Source organism: Globicephala melas, chromosome 4 (assembly GCF_963455315.2).
Source record: "Globicephala melas chromosome 4, mGloMel1.2, whole genome shotgun sequence".
Lineage (NCBI taxonomy): Eukaryota > Metazoa > Chordata > Mammalia > Artiodactyla > Delphinidae > Globicephala > Globicephala melas.
In genome coordinates, this window is record NC_083317.1 from 82,465,749 (window position 1) to 82,485,752 (window position 20,004).

Below are 20,004 nucleotides of genomic sequence, written 5' to 3' on the forward strand. Positions count from 1 at the left end.
TCCCAATGACTCCTGGGAGTTCTGAAGGGCTGGCGCTGAGGGACTGTGAACTCGAGGGCATCAGGGAATCCTGCCTTGGGAGGTCGAATGAGAAGGGGCAAAAGAATCATCTTATTGCCTTTATTTCGCTGACGGCCCAGCTGGCCCCACGGCAGGGCAGAGGGCCAAGCTCTCACCCATACTCTCTGTGCAGGCCAGTGCGTACACACACACACACACACACACACACACACACTCACTCACTCACTCACTCACTCACTCACTCACTCACTCACATCCGACCTCTGGCTCTGAGAGTCAGTCTCTGGGGGGCAAGGGGTTGCTCCTCAGCCTGCCCCTGCCTGCCCTTCTATGACAGCACCAAGGGCGGGGGTGGGGCAGGGCCCTCAGCCCCCAGAACAAGTCCCTGTGCAAACTGGAGGGGGCCAGCTGGCTTCGGGATGGGGGTGTCACATTTCCCCATTCCCGGAGTTCCCTCCTCCAGTTCCTGAGGGAGGGACTGCTCTCTGCCTACCTGGGGGTCCAGACCCCTGCCAGGGCTGGGCCCTATGGAACCCAGGTGTATTCCCCACCTGACCGCGCCAGGACCTCCAGCACTGAAGAACAGCCAAGTCTGAGGTGGTGGGGATCCCCCACTGGAGAACAGGAAGGCCGGGGCCCCGAGGGGCTTGGGAGGGGTCATCACCCCCTCTCCTAATCCATCTTCAATATGAAGAGGTTTGGGGCAAACTTCCTGTGGAGGGAGCACAGGCCTGGAGGAGAAGTCCTAGCTTGGGCCTTCCCCAGACTTCCATCTTCTGGGCCACAGCCGAAGGCCAGACATCCCGAAGTCCCGAAGTCCAGCCAGCTGGTCAGAGTCCTGCACAGTCCCTGGAGGGCACCCGTCCAGTGGGAGCTGGGTGTCAGACCTGCACAGGCAGCGTCTGGTTCATCTGCAGCCGCATGTCCTGGATACTGCTGAGGATCTTCTTCTGGTGGCCCGCCAAGGTGACCCCGATCCGGAGCAGGTCTCTGCAGACGGGCCAAGGGCACAGTCAGTCCCTCCCCGACTGCCCACCACTCCGGGCCCAGCTCAGGGCCCCCAGCCCTGCCCCTCCAAATGGGAGGCACACTCACTCTGCGGTCATCTGGGCCACCAGGTCAAAGGACGCAAACCCCGCACTGACAAAGCTCTCCTTGTACCGCCCCATCTTGATGGCATCTAGCCAGTCACCAACTGTCGTGAAGGTCGTGTAGTCTGGGACCGTGCGGTCCAGGAGGGGCTGTGACATGCTGTGGGGAGAAGAGAGGGACTTGATGAGTCCTGATGTCAGGGGAAGCAGGGGTAGTGCTGCTGGCTCGGGAGCAGGGCAGGGGCAGAGGCGGAGGAACTGACCCAGACTGGGCACTGGCGATGACCTTAAGGCTGGCGGCGTTGCGGATGAGCTTGTCCAGCGTGTTAACGATCTGGGAGAATTTCGGCCTGAGGTTCCGGTCCCGCACCCAGCAGTCCAGCATGAGCTGGTGCAGTGCTGTGGGGCAGTCCATGGGTGGGGGCAGCCGGTAATCCTGCTCCACGGCATTGATGACCTGAGCCAAGAGCAGGGAACCCTGGAGTAAGCCACCACTCTGCTCCCCAGCCAGTTCCCACCCACCCGAGCGCTCTGGCTGGCCCCACTCACATCCTGGTTGCTCATGTCCCAGTAGGGTCGCTCGCCATAGCTCATGACCTCCCACATGACGATTCCATAGCTCCAGACGTCACTAGCAGAGGTGAACTTCCGATAGGCTATGGCCTCTGGGGCGGTCCAGCGAATGGGGATCTTCCCGCCCTGGTGGGGGGGGCACACGCCCTTCACCCTATGTCTCCGGGCTGATCCCCAGCCCCGAGCCCCTGCCTGGTTGGCCCCGCCCCCAGTCTCCCTCCCGGCGGCTTCCTGTACCAGGGAGCTGGTGTAGGTAGGATCAGAGGGGTCATCCTCCAGGAAGCGGGAGAGGCCAAAGTCTGAGACTTTGCAGACCAGGTTGCTGTTGACAAGGATGTTGCGGGCAGCCAGGTCTCGGTGCACGTAGTTCATCTCAGACAGGTACTTCATGCCGGCAGCAATGCCCCGCAACATGCCCACCAGCTGGATGACCGTGAACTGTCCGTCGTTGAGCTGGAGGCAACGAGCAGGCTCAAGGGGGTGCCCATTGCCTCCTGCCTGGCCGCAGGCCCACCCAAGACCCTCCTGCCTGCCCGCCTGCCCACCCTCTCCAAGTCCTCCAAGACCATGCCTCATCTACCCATCTGACCATGTCCCTCGTGCACTGAGAGTAAGGAAGCTGCCCTCCTATGTGGCCGGCATCTGTATATATCAACCTAATTAACCCCTGTGAGGACCCAAATAACTTACCATTCTCATTTTACAACCAAGGCAGCTGAGACTCAGAGAGGTTAAGTAAAGCCTGAGGTCACACAGGCAGTAGGGGGCGGACAGAGTCCGGATGAGAACTCTGGTTTTCCTGGCTCTGAAGGCCCAGCTCTTTCCCTGCACCATGCCACCTCAGTAAATATTTGGACTTGAATAGGGTCTGCCTGACTTGTGGGAGGGGGTGGTTTGCCCAACCTAGCTCTCTGGGGGTGGGGGGAGGAAGAGGGGGAGGGGTCAGGGGCTGGCTCTTACCCGGAGGAAGGAGTCCAGGGCACAGTTCTCCATGAACTCAGTAAGGATCATGACTGGCCGACTTTTGGTGACCACGCCCTCCAACCGGATTATGTTGGGATGGTCAAACTGACCCATGATGGAGGCCTCGCTGAGGAAGTCCCGCCGCTGCCTCTCTGTGTAGCCCACCTTGAGTGTCTTGATGGCCACAAACACTTCCCGGCGGCCAGGCTGTTTTAGCCGACCCCGGCACACTTCCCCGAACTCCCCTGCAGGGCACAGGGCACAGATAGTAAGCTATTTCTGTACCCAACCACCTCTGCCCTCCCTCGGGGTCACCACCAGCCTCTCCTCCCCACCGTGCCCCAGGGGACTCACCAGCTCCAATCACCTCCTCGATCTTGACACAGGACACATCGATCTCCTTGGCAAACTCCCGCACAGCCTCATTAGGGTCTTCGTAGGTAAAAGGGTCGATATAAACCTTCATTCCAGGAGCAACTAAGGAAGAAAAGGTGGGTGTGAGAGGGGGTGAGATCCTTGAGCTGGGGACAGTGAGGGAACTCTGCGACCCGGGATACTGCCCCAGGTTCCTCCCCGAGACAGGAACACATTCCCAGCCTCTCTGCTAAACCTGCTCCGTACTCCTCTGTTGAAGCCAGAACTTGCCCTCCCCACCCCGCCACTGTCCTCTTGGTGAGAACTAGTAACCATGACGGCTAGACACCTAGGATTCTTCTTTTTTCTCCCTCATCTCTCATGGTGTCAAAACCTATTTCAGATCCGTCCCTCTCCTCATTCCCACTGCCCCCGACCTTGTCTAGGCCATCAACACTCAGACTACTGCAATAGCCTCCCAGCTGGGCTCTCTGCCTCTAGACTTTGCTCACCAATCTAGCCCACACACCTGTCTTCCTACGACAATACTTTCATAGTATTGCTCCCCAGCTTGAGAGCCTTTCAGATCACCGGTGGTGCAGTCAAGTCCAAACTCCTCTGCCTGCCTTTCAGGACCCTCCAAGGACTGGCCGCAACCACCCAGCCTGGCTTCCCAGCAGCTGTCAAACCAGCCTTCTCACTGGCCCCCCTGTCGGGCACTCTCCCCACCCCACCCACGACCTTCCAGAGGCTCCTCTAGCCAGGAATGCTCTCCCCCACTCTCTAAACCCTGCTTATCCCACCTGGCTCAGCTCAGCCCAAGGCTACGTCCTCCAGGAAGCCTTCCTTTTTTCTGAACTCTCACTGCCCTCTGTCCCAGGAACACCCGGCTTAACACTTAATTGTTCTCTCATTGTTTCCTGTGTATACCTATGTCGTCTTTCTTACAAGACTGACTATCCCTGAGGACAGGGGTCACATCTCACTCATCTCTGGGGCTAGGGGGCGTGAGGTAGGGGCTCAGGAAGTGGCACTTAATTGGAAGCAGGAGGGGGCAGCCAGGGTAGGAGTTAAAGGAATAAAGTCCCAGACAGGGAAAGGGGTGTCTCCAAGCCCTGCAGGGACGAAGGGAGCTTTGGGAGGTTGGGATGAGGAAGCAAACTCACTGTATTGCTGCAGCTTCTCCGTGTACTCTGAATCAGACCTGTGCCGCTGCTTCCTGGAGGGGCGGGGTGGAGGGTAGGCATGAGACAAGTCCGCAGCTCCTTCCCTTCAGAGGACCCTTGGGCTCACAGGAGGGGCAGAGAGCATAGGGGACCACCCAGTGCCCGGTGCTATGGTCAGTGGCTACAGCTGCCACTGGGTCTCCGGGCAAGAGGCTCAGTGGACTTGGTCCCTGAGGGAATCTGCCAGTAGATTCAGGGGACAGGGAGGGGACAGGACGAGGACATAGGCATGGACTGGAGACAGCCTTTCCGACAAGGATAGCCTGGGCCTAGGAAGGCTGTGGTTCTAGGTCTGACGTGGGTGATGGTTCACCTATGTGGCGAGAGGGCTCTAGGGCACTAAAGGGAAGCTCTAGTCAGCCCCTGGGCCTGGGAGTACCTGAGGCAGACGACAGCAATGACCACAACAGCCACCACGAAGACAAGCCCAGCTGTGGCAGAGCCCACGATGAGGGGGAGCTGCTCCTGGAGCTGCTGGGCACCAGAGCCTAGAGACGGGGAGGGACAGGTGAGTGGTGGGGTGGAAAGTGTGGACAGGGGCAGGGACAGGTGAGTGGGGGGTGTGTACCTCTCTCACTTGTGGTCTCAAACTCAGCCGGGTGGCTGTACTGCCCATAGCCAGCTACGGTGCGGGCGCGGACCTGGACCACGTAGCGGGCGTCAGGCCGCAGCCCGTCCAGCTGCACGGAGTTCTTCTGGCTGGTCACTGTGGAGGCGATGCCCTCACTCTGCAATACCAGGAGGAAGGCTGTGTCTCAGTGGGCCCTGACGCCCATCGGCCCCTGCCCACCCCCCACTCAGTACCCAAGGCTTTGCTCTCAAGGGCCCCTGACACTCTCTGGGGTAATCTTCTTGTCCCAAGGCTTCCTCCTGCCCCTGGAGGCTCTGACCTTCTCAAAGTACTTCATCTCGTAGTCCAGGATGACTCCGTTGGGCCGCTCTGGGGGTGCCCAGGACAAGGTCAGGCTGCTTCCTGAGCTGCTGTGCAGGTGTAGTGTTGGCACTTCAGAAGGGGCTAGGGGAAGAGCGGGGGGCTCATCACGGGCCCTGGCACCCTTCCCAAGGACCCAGTTCCCACGGGACCCCCGATGGTCTGTGCCCCAGGCAACCTCAGCTCTATGTGGGGGAAGATGGCCCAGGCCCTACCCTCCTGTGCGCCCTCCTCACCAGCCTGGTTGGTGGTGATATTCACAGCCGCGTAGCGGGGGGGCAAAGGGCTCTTGCCCGAGACACCGTTGACGGCCTGCACCTCAAAGGTGTAGCGCGTGTGGGCCAACAGACGGCTGATGTGGACCCGGCGTTCTGTGAGGCCCAGCTGCCGAGGCACAAAGTCCACGTTGTCATCGCAGCGTGAGCAGGTCGCGGTGCCCCCGGCCCCAAGGCCCCCACGGCACTTCTTGCAGATGACGTTGTACAGGAGGTCGTCCCGGCCGCCCAGGTCCCGGGGCTCACTCCACTCGAGGGTCAGCGAGGTCTCATTCACATTGGAGATCACACCCCGGGGCGGAGACGGCACCGCTGTGGGAAAGGTGGAAGGAGAGGACAGTGAGCTAGGGCCCTAGGACCACCGTCTGTCCAGAGTTCCTGCACACTCCAAGCTGCTTCCCACCTCCTTGCCTTTGCCTCTGCTTTAATAAGCGGATACCTTGCCTACGCTTCTTCGCTGGGCACACTCCTATTTATTTGGCCTTTAAGGCTCAACTCGAGAGGTCACCTCCTCTTGGAAACCTTCCTTGATTCATTCTCTTCCCGTCCTCTGCATTCCTGTAACAATTCCTGGGCATCCCTCCAGCCCAGCACTTAGCACATTATATGGTCATTATCTGTTTCCACATCTGTTTCTCCCACCAGGTTGCAAGCTCCTAGAACAGTGACTGTATCTTTTCTTCCACATCCCTGGCGCCTGGCAATTCCTGGCACTAAAGGCTGAAGCAGGGAAAAAGCAGGACACCAGGCTGCCCCAGGGTTATGAGGTCCCCTCTCTGGTTAGAGTTGGGCCAAAAGAATAGCAGTTCTAGACAGAGGAAGGAGTAATGGACTAGAGGGTCCTAGCCAGTTTCTGATACCCAACGAGGAGCTAACAAATGCTTATTAAATGTTGGTGCGAGGGCTAAGCCTTTCAGCTCACCTGGATTCTGGCTCAGGGCCGGTCACTTCCTACCTGTGCCATGTTGAACACAACATCTAACCCCCCTGAGCCTCAGTTATCCTATCTGGAAAGTGGAGCTATTCATAAAGACTGTTTAGGCACCCCCGGGCTGGCCCGCAGAGGGAAGGCCTGGAGTGGGAGAGTATGAGGATGCGCGTTCACTCACTGGTACAGGCACTGTCTGCAGAGTCGGAGTCTGCGCGGTAGAAGTTACTGTGGCAGGTGCAGATGCTGGAGGCTGGCGAGGTGGTGCGGCTGTTGGGCGGGCAGGGCAGGCAGGGCCCCTCTCCCTGCTTTGCCTTGTAGCTCCCAGGGGGACAGGCTGGGGGGGAGAAGAGGATGGACGTCTCACCTCTATCCCTGCAGACACCAACCCGCCACACCTCTGTGGGAATCTGGCCCTTCCCAAGCACAGGTCTCGGTCCCCCACCTCCCAGACTGCGGGGGCCGTGCTGGTACTGCCTAAGTCCAGCTGCAGCTACAAAAGGCCCTTTTGCCCCGTGGAAACCCCACGTCAGTGGACTCCTCCCCGCCCCTGCCCCGACCCCGACCCCCAACTCTGGGGCCTCACAGACGAAGACGTCAGCTCCATCACCCGGACAGCCTGGACTTGTCGAGGCAGGGATGAGAGGGAGGAGGAAGAGGAGGGAGGGGGACGGGAAGAGACCATTAGTGGGCTGGCAGCAGCCTCTACTCTGCTGGGGCGCCCCCACCCCTCCCTGAAGCTCGAGGATAATTATTCCTGAAGATCCTGAAGAACGCCCCAGAAGAGCCAGGAGGTGGGGCCTCTGAGTTTCACAGCCAGCCTCTCTCCCCACCCAACCAGGAGCAGGGCAGCAGCTCCTTTCTGCCCTGGGGCAGGGGTGGGTGCTGAGGAAGGGTGAGAAAAGGAGAGAAAGAAAGCAGGCAGGAAGGCTGGGGTCACCTGGAGTTCAGAGGCCTCAAAGCATCCACGAGGGGAACCCCAATCCCCAAAGGGAGCCCAGAGCTTGGGGCCTGCACACCCCTTCAGAGCCTCTCTTTGGGCCTGGCTCTGGAGAGTCCCCATAGCTACGATGGCCATATAATTTATTATTCAAACTGCACTATTTTGAGAGTGAAAGCGGGCACTAGTAATAATCACATTAGCATGACAGGCATAAACCAGGACTGCCCTGGACACACTAAAGCATATGGTCATCCTGCCCACATACAACTGCCTTTGGGGAGGTCGTCCGGGGTGTTGGGTCTGTGCCCTTCTCCGGGGTTTAATCTCCCTCGACTAAGGTGATATTCCATCCCAGCTCTTTTGAGCCAGTGGGAGAGGGGGCAGGGGCCAGGCCAGCCTGGTTGCTATGGGAACCATAGTGCATTTCCTGCTAGGGACCTGCAAAGTGTTAGCCGCTCTTCAGGTTGTCAGGCTCATCACCCCCACCCCTTTCTCCACTTAGGAGGAGGAAGTCTGAGGGCAGGTTCCCATAGAGAAGTGGAGAGGGGCAGGGCAAGGCACTGTTCACCTTCCCACAACAGCACCCGACACTGGGCCTCACAGCCAGGTTGGGCCTCCAGCCCCCTTACACTGAGGGTTGTGCTAACAGCCAGCTCCCACCCCTAGTAGCTTCAGGTTGCAAGTGCCAGGTGGGAGAACAGGGCAGAGGGGACAGAAGACAAGGCCCTCAGCACCTTGGCCTGCATGGTACAGCACTGGGTGAGGCTGCAGTCCCAGCTCCCACATTCCCAGCTATGAGGCCTAGAGTGCAGAGCCTCTCTGGGCCTTCTTATTGGCTCCACAGGAGACGCAGCTGGAATCTACCTTACAAAGTTGTGGTAAGCCTCAGATGAGAGAACCTCTCATGAACGGGTGCTATAGCTGGAAAATCTAGCACGCTGGGAGGTCTCATGAGTCTCGGCAAGCCACCCAAGACAGGCCTCCTAACCTCCTCGTCTATGAAACCAGGACCAAACAAGCCTTGTCCCCCGTGCATCCCAGGGCTCCCGAGAGTCACAGCTAACGCTTACATGGTGCTGTGCTTCCCCACGTCCCAGGCACTGTTCCAAGGGCTGCCATGCACTGATTCAGTTAAGCCCCACTACAACTCCATGAAGGAATCACCATTAATGTCCCCATTTTGCACATGAGGAAACCGGGGTTCAAAGAGTTAAATAACTTGCCCAAGGTCTCACAGATGGTAAGTGGCAGAGTCAGGACTCAGGACTTCAGAGACTGGGCTCCTAACCTCTGTGCTATAAATACTGCTTCTCAAGATGCAGATGAGACCCCTCAGGTTAAACGGCCAATCACGAGGTGCCTGCAGCTCTGGGTCCCACCTAATACTTGCAGGGTGAAACGTAAACGTGGCACTGGACAAACGGGCGTCTCTGCTGGCCTCCCGAGACTCTGAGCACGTTCTTCAGCTGCCTCCTTGTCAAGGATTCTCCATGTCTTCCTTCCTCTCTCTTTAGTTTCATTTTTTTCTCCTGGTATTCTGGTGTCTCTCCTCATTTTCTCTCATCTCCCTCCTTGCACCATGTTTTCTGCACCTGATACCCCTCCTCCCTTTCCTCCCTCTGCCCCAGACCTAAGGCCAGACCCCCCTGTCTGGCAGGTAGGAAGCGGTGGGTAGGGGGCAGCGGGCGGCTGTGGCCCAGACCCTCCCCAGGCCAGTCCCCACTCACGGCGGCACTGGGACTCCTTGGCGGCTGGCTCGTGGCCGGTGGCACAGGTGCAGGCACCCACAGGCACCATCCACTCCCCGTCACCGTTGCAGTAGAGCTTGAGGGGTACCGACACCTCCACGGCGTTGGCGATGCAGGTGCCAGGGGCAATGACCAGTGAGGTGGGCTCAGCCCCGGTGAGGGTCTCGGGGAAGAGCGCGAAGCCTGCGGTGGTGGATGCGCACTTCTTGTAGAAGGCACGCACAGAGATGAGCGACATGCAGGCGCCCTGGTCCTGGAAGGCCAAGTAGAAGCCGGCCTTGGAGAGCGGCCCGAAGCTGCGCACCTTGGTGTTGACACGGCCGGCATCGAGCCGCGAGAAGCTCTCATCGGGCGCGATGGTGTCCACCTTCACGTAGGGGTTCTCCATCCAGAAGGGGGAGGAGGCCGAGGCCACGTCGCTGTCAGCCTCATAGTAGAAGAGGTTGAAGGTCTCCTTGCAGGAGCCAGGGATGTTGGGGATGCTGTTGCAGTCACGCACAGTGAACTTGAGCTCCACGTAGACCCGCTGCACGTCCTGCCGCCAGATGAACCCTGTGCGAAGCCAGTTGTTCTGGCTTGACTCGCGCACGTTACACACCTGGTACGTGCGGATGGGGTTCATGGCCTCGTCATAGCCGCTCACCTCTTCCCACTGTGCAAGTGAAAAAGACAGAGAGTAAGCACCGGCATTTGCCAGGTGCTTATCACATGCCCAGATCTGCTGTATTTACTTCACAGAGATGCTTCCATGGTGTAGCGGTTGAGCACACAGACTACGTGGGTTCAAATCCCAGTTCTCTGCTTGTGGTGTGACTACGGGTAAGTCACTTAACCTCCCTGTGCCCCCACTTCCCCATCTGTAACATGGTAAGAAGAAGATGTATAAGGAATAAATGACTTTAAATGACTACAGCACTTAGAATGGGGCACTTGGTAAGTACTATGTGAGAATTAGCTATAATGTTTATTATCTTTATGCCTCAATTTCATTGTCTATAAAGTGGGACTGATTGCAAGTAAATGAGGCTGTGAGGAATTAAATCAGTTTAATATATGTAATGGGCTTGCACCAATGCCTGATACAGATAGAGCAAGCATTCAGTAAACTTTGGTTATCACTATTACCATCGCATTTAACCTTCACAGCTCCTTAATAAGGTATTGGGTTGGCCAGAAAGTTCATTCAGCTTCTTCCGTAACATCTCACGGAAAAACCCTATCCAATACATCTGTTGTCCCCACTCCAGAGGAGAGGAAGTCAAGACTCACAAAGGCAGGGACTTGCCCAAGGTCACAGAGTCAGGTCTGGTGACTAAGGGCCTATAATATCACCCAAATCCAGTGTTCCAGAACTTAGTGTAGTTGTGAAGGACATCTAGGGAGGCTAATTAGAACACTTTAGAGACGTCAGGACTACAGGAATGTAACAGTCAAGAAATGGAGGCCCAGAAAGGCAAACTGTCTTGCTCAAGGTCACACAGCAAGTCAGAGATCTGGAACCAAGGTTTCCTTGTTCCCAAGCACCCAGGAAGGAGGGAGATGGTCAGGACAGACATGCAAAGGGATGTCAGGCAGGAGAGGGATGGAAATAGGCTGAAGACAGGCTGGGGGGTGGGCAGAGGGAGAATGAGCCAAAGGTGGTGTGTATGGCGGAGGGGGGACAGAAGCAGGCTGAAGAGTCAGAGATGAAAACACTCACAGAAATGGACCATCAGGCAAAGGAGGAAGGTGACAGATGAAGAGGACGGGGATGCCGCAAGAGGGGGAACTGACAAGCAGTGGGCAGAGGCAGCCCTTCTTGAGCCCTGCTGCAGGGGTTAATTGGCAACCAACACTCAGGAGAAATGGGGGGGAAGTCTTACCCCACTTTCTGGATGAGATGTCCATGCCAACTCGGACGTCACCCATTTTGTATCCATGAGGGTCTCTGGGGGAGCAAAAGGAGAAAAAAGGTCAGGGGCCAAGTTTAGGATGAAGAGAAAGAGGAGGTTGCCCAGGAAAGGCCAGGACACCAGACATTGATTCCCACCAGGTACTCCCACCCCATCCCCAAGTTCCCCAAACCCTCAGCTCCCCTGGCCCAGAGGAGACCCTGCAGCCACCCCCAGAGATGTCATAGCCCCAAAGATGTCTTGTCCGGCCAGCTGGGAGTGAGTGTCAGCTGCTGACCCCAGGTCTGGGTTAATGAGGCAGAAGCCAGGGCCAGTTCACACACCTACAGGCTCTGCTAATCTCCACACAAAGGGGCTGGCAGGGCCTTTATCCTGGAACAAAGGGCCGTGTGCTTCAGACCCTGTTGCTCAGGCCTCCCCTGACTCCACTCCCAGCACAAAGGCCCAGCTCCACACACGCCCAGGGGAAGGGAAGAGCAGTCACAGGCCAGAGCCCACTCTCACCCAGCCTCCCACAGACCGTCTCTGGAGGACAGGACAGGAATGCTCTTTGAGGACGGGGTGAGGGCCACCAAGGCCCAGACTAGTTCCTCTAGAGCTAGTTCAGTTCTTCCTGCAATCCTTGAATAAAAGTACTGTTGGCGTACCTCTTTTACAGATGAGGAAACTGATGCCCAGATACAGTACATATAGGACGTAAGGTAAAACTGTTAGGACTTGAGGTGAAAAGTTGAAAGGTGACTCAAATTCAGGTCTATCTGATTCCACAACTAACCCCTTAACCAGGGCCCTCTGACTGCAATATGCCCCTCTGTAAAGGGGGAACAGAGAACACCTGGAAAGCTCCTGTGTATACCCTAAGTCCCAACCAAGATGTCGTCTCCTCCAGGAAGCCTTCCCTGAACCACCAAGTCAGGGTTGGACGCCTTCCTCTATGCATCCAGGGCCAGGTGCTTTGTCATAGCACCGATCCTCTTCTGAGCTTCGGATTTTTTTATCTGTTTCCTTTTGCTCGGCCACAGGAGGCGCCTATTAACGTTTCTGACTTAAACTTGCTCCCCTAGGAACCTGGATCCTGGGTTCTGGCTTGAAAACTCTCTTGACAGTGTGACCCCAACATTAGACCTAGGAGCAGAAAAGAGGCCCCAGGTCCTTTCCCATAGCCTGGAAGAGAGCCAGCAGTTCTCCCCTCCACTCCAACCTGGAATGGGGCAGGGCCGCCCCAGAACTTCTGAAGGCCTCCACGTCAGCAATGGGGCAGGCTGGAGGTATCCAGGAAGGGAAAGGCCCAAACCCCACAGGCTCCAGGCTTTCGGCCTTCGCCACTTTCCTGCAGTCTGGGTCTGAGCCTAGGATGGGGGATGAGGCAGCTGTGGCCCCAGGCCCTCACGTGAGGCAAAGGGAGCAGCGAGCAGCAGCCATTCACTTTGGGGAGTGAGGCTCCCTCATCTTCCTGCAGCAGCAGCTGGTCCCTGGAGGGCCCGGCTGCAGGATGCGCTATCCCAGCTTCATCGTCGGTGGCCTGACAGGCCCCTCTGGCAGACAGACAGACACAGACATTTAGCAGGGGGGTAGAGGGGTACGGGAGGGAAGACGGGATGGGCAGAAGCAGGGGCCCCAGAAACAGGCAAGGAGGGAGACAGGCGGGCGGAGCAGGCGGATGGTGGGCGGCACTGAACTGGAGGGATGTGCTGAGCCGGCTGGCTAGGACCAGACAGCCGGGATGGCCGGCGGTGGACTACAAAAGACAGCGAGATGGAGAGACAAGGAGGCCCCAGGAGACAGACACAGAGACAGAGAGGGAGGCTGCCAAGTAGCCTCTTCGCTAGCCAGCGGCCCGGAGTACCGCTGTCCCTGGGAGCCGTGGAGCCAAGCGCACCCCCTCCCCCCAGCCAGTCCGCCTGCTTGTCTGCCCGCCGCCCGCCGCCCGCCGCCCGCCGCCGAGCAGGCCAGGGCTCCCACCGCTCCCTCGCGCTGCCTCCCTCCTCCATCTCCCTCACTTCCTTCTGCTCAGCCAGTGCCAAACCCATCTGGAACTGTTTAAACCCAAATATTCAGCCCCTCCCCCCTCCAGCCAGATTCCTCCGCAGTTTAAAACAAGCCCTGCGCCGGCTCGGAGAGGAGTGGGGGGAGGGGGCGGGGGGGGTTTGGTGGGGTAGGATCTTCGTTTCTGCTTAATTTCTGGGGAGCGAGAGAGGGAGGGGGCGGGGATCGGCCCTCGGCCATCGCTCAGCCTTGGCCATCGCTCAATCTCGGCACATTTTTCCCATTAATGAGGAGAGGACTTAGATTTCGAGTCATGTGTGCCTGAGGAAGGGCTCGGTCACCCTGGTGGGGAGGGGGCTTGCTCTCTGGGAGAGGGGAGGGGCCTGCTCGCTTCAGCAAGAGGGAGACCCTGAGGTGCCTGGGTCCCAGCCTCAGGAAGAACATGGGGGGTGGTCCCCAGTATCCATCTGTCTGGGGGTGGGGCGGGGAGAGACCCAGCCCAACAGAGCCCACCTTTTCTATGTGTGTGGCATGTGTGGGTGTGGGTGTGTGTGTAGGTACACACGCGGGGGTAAAGGATACAGTTACAGGGGACAGGGACAAAAGAGGAATGAGGGAGCAATCTCCACACTCCCCAGCTGCCAACTGCACCCGCACCCTCCTCTGTCCCACCAAGTGGCTGCTCCCCGATACAGCCCCACCAACCCACGAAGCAAGCAGGGAAGTGGCCACCAGGCCTTTCTGGGATGTTCTGGGACTGGGGCTTCAATGCTCAGAAGGAAAGCAGCACCCCTTTCAGGTTTCACAGGGCCGCGGGGAACAGCCACGTGGCAGCAGCCGTGTGGCCCCGGCCTGTGCACACACAGACGCACACACATCACCCAGTTCTCAGTGGCTGGGCTCGTTCCCGCCACCGGGGCCAAGCAGCGACAAGTCACACGTATGGTGGACAAAAACACACAAAGCCACAGCCACCCGCAAACACACACACGGCTTCACACACAGCTACAGTCTGTCTTTGATGGACACACGGATACATATGGTACAAGCAGATCAGTCTTCCTGAGACATTCGTATACAATGAGTCTTTCCTACACACAGACTGGGCTTGCCTTAGGCAAAGACTCACTCTCACAGCCCTCAGATGTGCGGATTTCCTGAGACATATGCATACGTGAGGGCACGTGCATTCAATAGTGCGTTCTCCCTACACACCCAACTGCACACTATTGCCAACCACAAGTCACAGTCTTGAGTGTAGTCAAGTACAAACGCAAACACCAGTTTCTCTGTACAGACACGGTGACATGCTCTTACACAGTCACACACAACTAGCATCAGCTGCACATGCACAGATGCCCATTTGCACCAAAACATTCCACAGGAGCATGCAGACACAGTATAAGTATCAATATCTAGAGGTTGTGTAAAGCCTCAGAGGTGCATCCTCCATGCACATCTCACACCCACACCCACACCCACACACCCACACACACGCTACAAGCACGATCTTTCTATGAGGTGAGTTTTCAAGTGGGGTGGAGGAAGAGTTGGGAGAGGGCACTGTCTGCTGAGAAAGCAAAGGTACTGGGGCAGCCTCGGCCAGAGGCTCAGGGAAGGAACAAGCCCCAGACCAGCTTCCCGTGGCCCTGACCCAGGCAGGAGCTGTCACAGGTCACGAGGCTAGGGGTGGGGCAGGGGCATGAGGATGATTCTGGGTGTGGCTGGGTGCAGCCTCCCCAGGTGCAGCCCTTGCCCAAGCATCAGGCCACTTCCCGGCCAGCACAATGCCACCATCCCCAGCACTGAGCCCTTGGGGAGGGGGTGGCACGATGAGGGCATTTAGCCTCAGGAGCTTCAGGCAACACATAAGTTGTGGGCCCAGCAGGAGGAGAACATCGTGGGCACCCAGCCTGTGTCTGAGGGCCTCACTGGGCCGCCCTGGTGCTGGGAGCCTGCCACCTGCCCTAGTGAAGGGCCAGGGACACACAACTTTATGGAGCTGCCAGACCCCACAGCGACCCCAAGCCCCAAGTCACACAGAGCACCCCACCCTGGGAACAGGCATGCCAGTGAGACCAGAGAATCAAACAAATCTAGAGACAGGAGCAAGAAACCCACCGGCCCAAACTCCAGACCGAGGACGTTGAGGTGGTGGGAAAGGTCACGCTCCTGGGCTGGGCCAGCAGCGCGTGCAGGGGCAGGAGGACAGAGGGGCAGGGTGCGGGCAAGAAGGCACACCCTGGAACCCTGCCTGCAAAGAGAGGGAGGAAACTCCCGGTCACTTCGGAGTTGGTCCCCCTCTTCCGCCTGGGGTCCCTACCTCAGCCAACCAATCCAAGGGATCTGTCCCATCTTCTCCCATCCTTCTCCTCCCCTGCGTGTCGGTGTGTGTACATGCGTGTACCAACCTGCACACTCCGGGTGGTCAGCCCGGGGAGAAAGGGGTCTTAGGCAGACCCTGCCATGGGACCTGGAGGGCCACCACCCGCCCCCTGCCATGGCCCCGAGGGCCTCCAGTCTGGGATGGAGGAGAGGGGAGCATCCCAGAACAGAACACATTTTGGTTTTCATTCTTCCCCTCAGATCACGGAGATTTATAATTAAATAAACCTGAGAGGGAGGAGAAGGGAGGAAGAAGCACAGGACAGGAGCCCAAATGCCTCAGTGCTCATCCACAGCCCCCCACAGCCCCCACCCCAGTTGTGGCCCTGCCAGCAGCCAGAAGGACGGATGAACAGCTAGCTTTGGAGCCCTTCCCTGGGAGCCCAGCCACAGCGGGTCTGACCAGGAGTCTGGGGGCGGAGAGGCAACAGGAGACCCGGTGCCAGGGCCAGCCCTTGGGGCAGGGGGCCTCTCCCACCCCATCAGGTGCCCAGATGTATCCAGTCTCCCTCCCCCCACTCCCAGCTGCCCAATCCCGACAAACCAGTTTGACTCAGCACAACAGGCAGGGCTACAATTTTCAAACTATGCAGGCCTGGTGATTCAGCCTCTTCATGCTGTTTAATTAGTGTAAGGCGGGTGGCGGAGGCCTTGCCCACAGCAGCTTTGGGTTAGCTCGCTGCTGCTGAGGCCACAGCGGCGGCGGTGGCAGCAGTTCTGGTTAAAGGGAAGACAGTGACGGACAAACTGGTTCCCCCCAATCCCTGCTGCTGTCCCTTGTCGCAGCTCTGAGGTGCCAGCTGAAGACAAACAGGGGCGGGGCGGGGGGGCTGGAGAGCCAGAGGCCACTCGAACAAGTGAGGAAGCCACAGAAACCCCAGCCCGCTGTCCCCTCTCAGCTGCCACCTACTCGGTGGTCACTGGTGCTGCCTCTGAGAAAGAGATGGGTCACACACTGCCTGTCCCCCGCCAGGGCCTGCTTCCACTACAGCAGCAGCTCAGCTACAGGGCTTGCCTGGGAGAAGGCTGTCCAGTCCCCCCTCTTACATCTGGTAACTGTTTCTTTTTTCTCAAAAGAGTCTCTTCCCAGCAGGGACCTCCTCACCCCATCTGAGGTATAAGGACCCTATGGTCCAGACATCCTTCCTATCCCACGCCCTGTTCCTGGTCCGCTCACCTACTGGACCCCACTCCCTGGTTCATGGTCCTGAAGGGGAGAATGGTCTTGGCTTGGGGGACTGGGGGACATTACCTGAAAGCAGAGTGAGCAACAAGGTGGCCCTGTTTCCCTGTGAGTGAGGGTAAAATCGAGGGCAATGTGTGTGTGTGTGTGTGTGTTTGTGTGTGTAGGTGGAAATCAATCAGAGGGCAAGGAGAGAGGTGTTTCTTCAACCAAGGAGGATAAGCCAGGACCCTGGCTCCATCCTCATGGAAAACTGATGAGATATTTGGATGCAGAATCTTCATGAACCCCAAGTATATAGGGAGGAAGAACCACCAGGTGCTAGACAGCATCTAATCAATGAGACCATGAGGGACAGCGCCCACAGCTCAAGGACCCTGGGCCTAAATATAATGACCTCAGAGGCCAAGAGCCTAAAGGCTCCCTAAGGCCAAGGGCAAACCAAATCCTGGCAAAACCAAAGGGAAGGCTGGGTGGAGCAACCGAGTGAGATCCTCCACCCATAAAGCTTGGGGGGCTGAAGAGAGCTTCAGTGCTGGGCGTCCCACCCAGCCCTGTCCTCTGGCCACAGCCCAGGACCCCCAGGTCCACCCATCCCGCCATTGGAGCTCCAGAATAGGGATGGGGTACAGGCAGGAGTCAAGGACAGCTGTCTCCTGACCCAGCTCTCTTCCCATCCCATCCTTTCCCTCCCCAAGCTGGAAAAAGATGGAGGTGGGGGGACAACTTCCTCCCCAGACGAACTTTTCCTCCTCCCATTATTGCGTCCTCTAAGCTCCCTCCAGCAGGGCAAGGGTACACACCAGTTTCACTTTCTGGCGCTCCCCAAGGAGCAGACCCTAGGGTAATAATAACAGTTAATCCTTGAATAACAATGGCTGTGCTAAGCACTTGACACACATTAAGGATTCAATCTTCATAACAGCCCTAGGAGATGGGTTCAACTACTATCCCATCTCACAGTGGGTTCGACTACTATCCCATCTCACAGTGAGGGAGAGCAGGAGTGTGGTTAGGTAGACCACTGGGCTGGGGTCAGCACCCTGAGGCGTCATCTCTCTTTTTCCTTTCATTCTCACGCCAGCGGAAGACCCTAAGTTCTCATATATGGCAAAAGTGAAGGAACTCGTGAAAGCCACACTTGGGAGGCACTGCTACCTTCCTAGGGGCACCCCACACTGGCCTGGCCTCCCAGCCACCACCCACCCAGCCAGGGAATAGCCCCAGATCCCACTTCACAGCCTGAGGGAGGAGGGGACAGAGTAGGGGCAGTGGTCCCACTGTCCTCTCTTTCCTGGGCTGCTACAGCTCATCAGGCCTTTGCCTCCTGGTCAGCCCTTTGGGTCCTGGGCTTGGAGGCCTGGATGCCAGCTCCCAGCTAGGGCCTGCCAGCTGGGGTCTAGAGGGACCAGCAGATTGTGAGGGGTGAAAAGGAGGACGAAAGGAAGGGAAAGAGGAAGAAGGGAGGGAGGAAAGAAGGGGTGAGCCTTTTCAGGTACCCCTTGCTCACCTGACCCAAACCACGCCCCCACTCCACTCTCCGAATCAGCACCCACCACGCCCCACAACAAGGGCTCTGGGGCCTGGCACACACAGTCCTGTAAGTGCGTGTGCCTGTGTCGCCTCTCCCGGGCTAAGACACAGACCTGGGAACTCCAGCAGGCTCCCTGGCTCACACCCTTGAGGCAATCAACAACAAAGCCCCACACCGGTTTCTCACGCCTGTGATTCTATCACACACATGTGGGAGAGTGTGCACAAGCGTGGGCGCGACCTCGGTGTGTCTGTCTGGATTTGCATGCGTCCACCCGTGTGAATCAGTCTGTCAGCACCAATGGGCTCAGAGATAAAAGACGTTCAGAAGAATGTGTTTTTCCCCCTGGAGAAAATGAGAAAGAACCAGAGAATGCCTTTCTCTCCGAACTCTGTTCTTTTTTCCTTCCAACCTTCAAGTTTACCGATTACGAACATATGAACAAACCAAGTCGCATGAAATTCATATGTTTGTTCTCAAACTAAGAAAGTGACCGGATTTGTTAAAGATACCAAATATAAGTACTGCCTATAATCCCAATTTCCCCCAAATTTCTGTGGTGTCCTTCCCTCCACCTTAAGGAAGGTTTATTTTCCCTCATTTAATGGCTCCAAAAATTTTGGGAACTGTGCGTTTGTGTCTGCATCTGTCTGTATGTCTATTGTTTAACCAGTGTCAGTGCCTCTGTTCCCTCAGGCTTGTGTCAAGTGTGTGAACTCTCCCACCGGGGCCAAAAACACTTGGGCTGTCCATCCAACCACAGTCGTTTGGAAGTTGGAGCAGTCTCGGCAGGTTTCACAGAACCCATCGAGAGAAGCCCGGCCTTTTCCCACCGGCTAATGCGTAAGGCACCGGCTCCGGCACTACCTGGGACAAGCCCCGGAACCTCAGGGGTTCGGTGGAGACCCCAGCACACGGGGTGTCCTGCTAGAAGGCAGAGGGGGTGCCGCAGAGCCGCGTGTAATGCCCGGTGAACACAGCACCTCGTGGATAGTTGGCGCTCGTAAACCGTAAACAATAACAGGCCCCCGCCTCTCCATCCCCGCAGCCATTCCCTGACAAAGCGGGGTGCACGCACTCACACTCTCACTGATCACTCCAAGGGGTTCCGAACCAACGCCGCCCCTCAACCTGGGGAGTCCCGCTTCGCCTCCACCCTCCACAGCCCCGCATCAGCCTCAGAGCCCCCGCCTCGCCTGGTGGGTCGCCCACACTTCCTTGCCTCCAGAAGGTGCCCGGCGCCCCGCTCCTCTGCCCTGAGTGCGGGGTACTCCCTCAGAAGCTCACGGCCGGGCCATGACTTTCGGGGACGCTCTCCCGAGTTGAGCTGCCCGCGATCTCGCAACCGGCAGACTGCCTGCCACAGAGGTAGCTGGAGCCTCCGAGGCGGCGCCGAGAGCGTCCTCCCCACCCCATCCTCCGGACCCTGGAAAGGGCGCGGGTGACCGAGCTTCCTCTGAAGTGCGCCCAGCCCTCATCGGACCAACACCGCAGACCCTCCCCGGCCCACGCTCGGGCGACCCCGGATACCTTAACCCTTGGACGCACCCCCCGACGCCGCTCACCTTCCAGCGCCCGGCAGCCGGAGGGCAGCAGCAGGGGCAGCAGCAGCAGCGGAGAGAGCAGCGGCAGGAGCCCCGGCGGCGGCGGCGGCGGCGGCGGCGGGCGGGCTCGGGCCATGGCCGGGGCGGGCTCCGGGAGCCGAGCCGAGCCGCGCCGGGCCGCGCCGGCGGGGCTGCGGGCACCCGCGGGAGGGTCCGCTCGGCGGGCTCCGAAGAAGGCTCGCGCACGGTGGTCCTACGAGATCCAGGCAAGGAGAGGGTACAATCCAGGCAGGCGGCTCCGGGACCGAGGCGGCGCCCTGAGCCGGGCGATGCTGAGGGATGCGGGCAGGTCGGTCCCAGGGGAATCTGGACGGACCGGTCCTGGAGGATCCGGGGCGCTTGGAGAGCTCGGAACCAGTGGACTCGG

The 20,004-nt window shown here is 58.3% G+C and overlaps 1 protein-coding gene across 1 annotated transcript; it reads right to left on the bottom strand.

Moving 5' to 3' along the window:
* Positions 1 to 460: 460 nt before the first annotated feature.
* Positions 461 to 19,713, bottom strand: EPHB3 (EPH receptor B3). Its single transcript, XM_030861644.2, has 16 exons — positions 19,599 to 19,713; positions 10,916 to 10,980; positions 9,033 to 9,705; positions 6,544 to 6,699; positions 5,396 to 5,746; positions 5,119 to 5,243; positions 4,797 to 4,956; positions 4,608 to 4,716; positions 4,169 to 4,221; positions 3,003 to 3,125; positions 2,646 to 2,893; positions 1,923 to 2,138; positions 1,662 to 1,811; positions 1,376 to 1,569; positions 1,117 to 1,272; positions 461 to 1,011 (listed from the first exon to the last, which is right to left on the bottom strand). The coding sequence occupies exons 1-16, from the start codon at positions 19,711 to 19,713 to the stop codon at positions 903 to 905; spliced, it is 3,003 nt and encodes a 1,000-aa protein (XP_030717504.1). The 3' UTR covers positions 461 to 902.
* Positions 19,714 to 20,004: the final 291 nt, after the last annotated feature.

Excerpts from the sequence above, each read along its gene's own strand:
- EPHB3 (XM_030861644.2), bottom strand. The coding sequence starts at position 19,713 with ATGGCCCGAGCCCGCCCGCCGCCGCCGCCGCCGCCGCCGCCGGGGCTC. Across the intron at positions 5,747-6,543 it reads TGCAGACAGTGCCTGTACCA|CGGTGCCGTCTCCGCCCCGG; the intron begins GTGAGTGAACGC and ends CCTTTCCCACAG. Across the intron at positions 2,894-3,002 it reads CGAGGAGGTGATTGGAGCTG|GGGAGTTCGGGGAAGTGTGC; the intron begins GTGAGTCCCCTG and ends TGTGCCCTGCAG.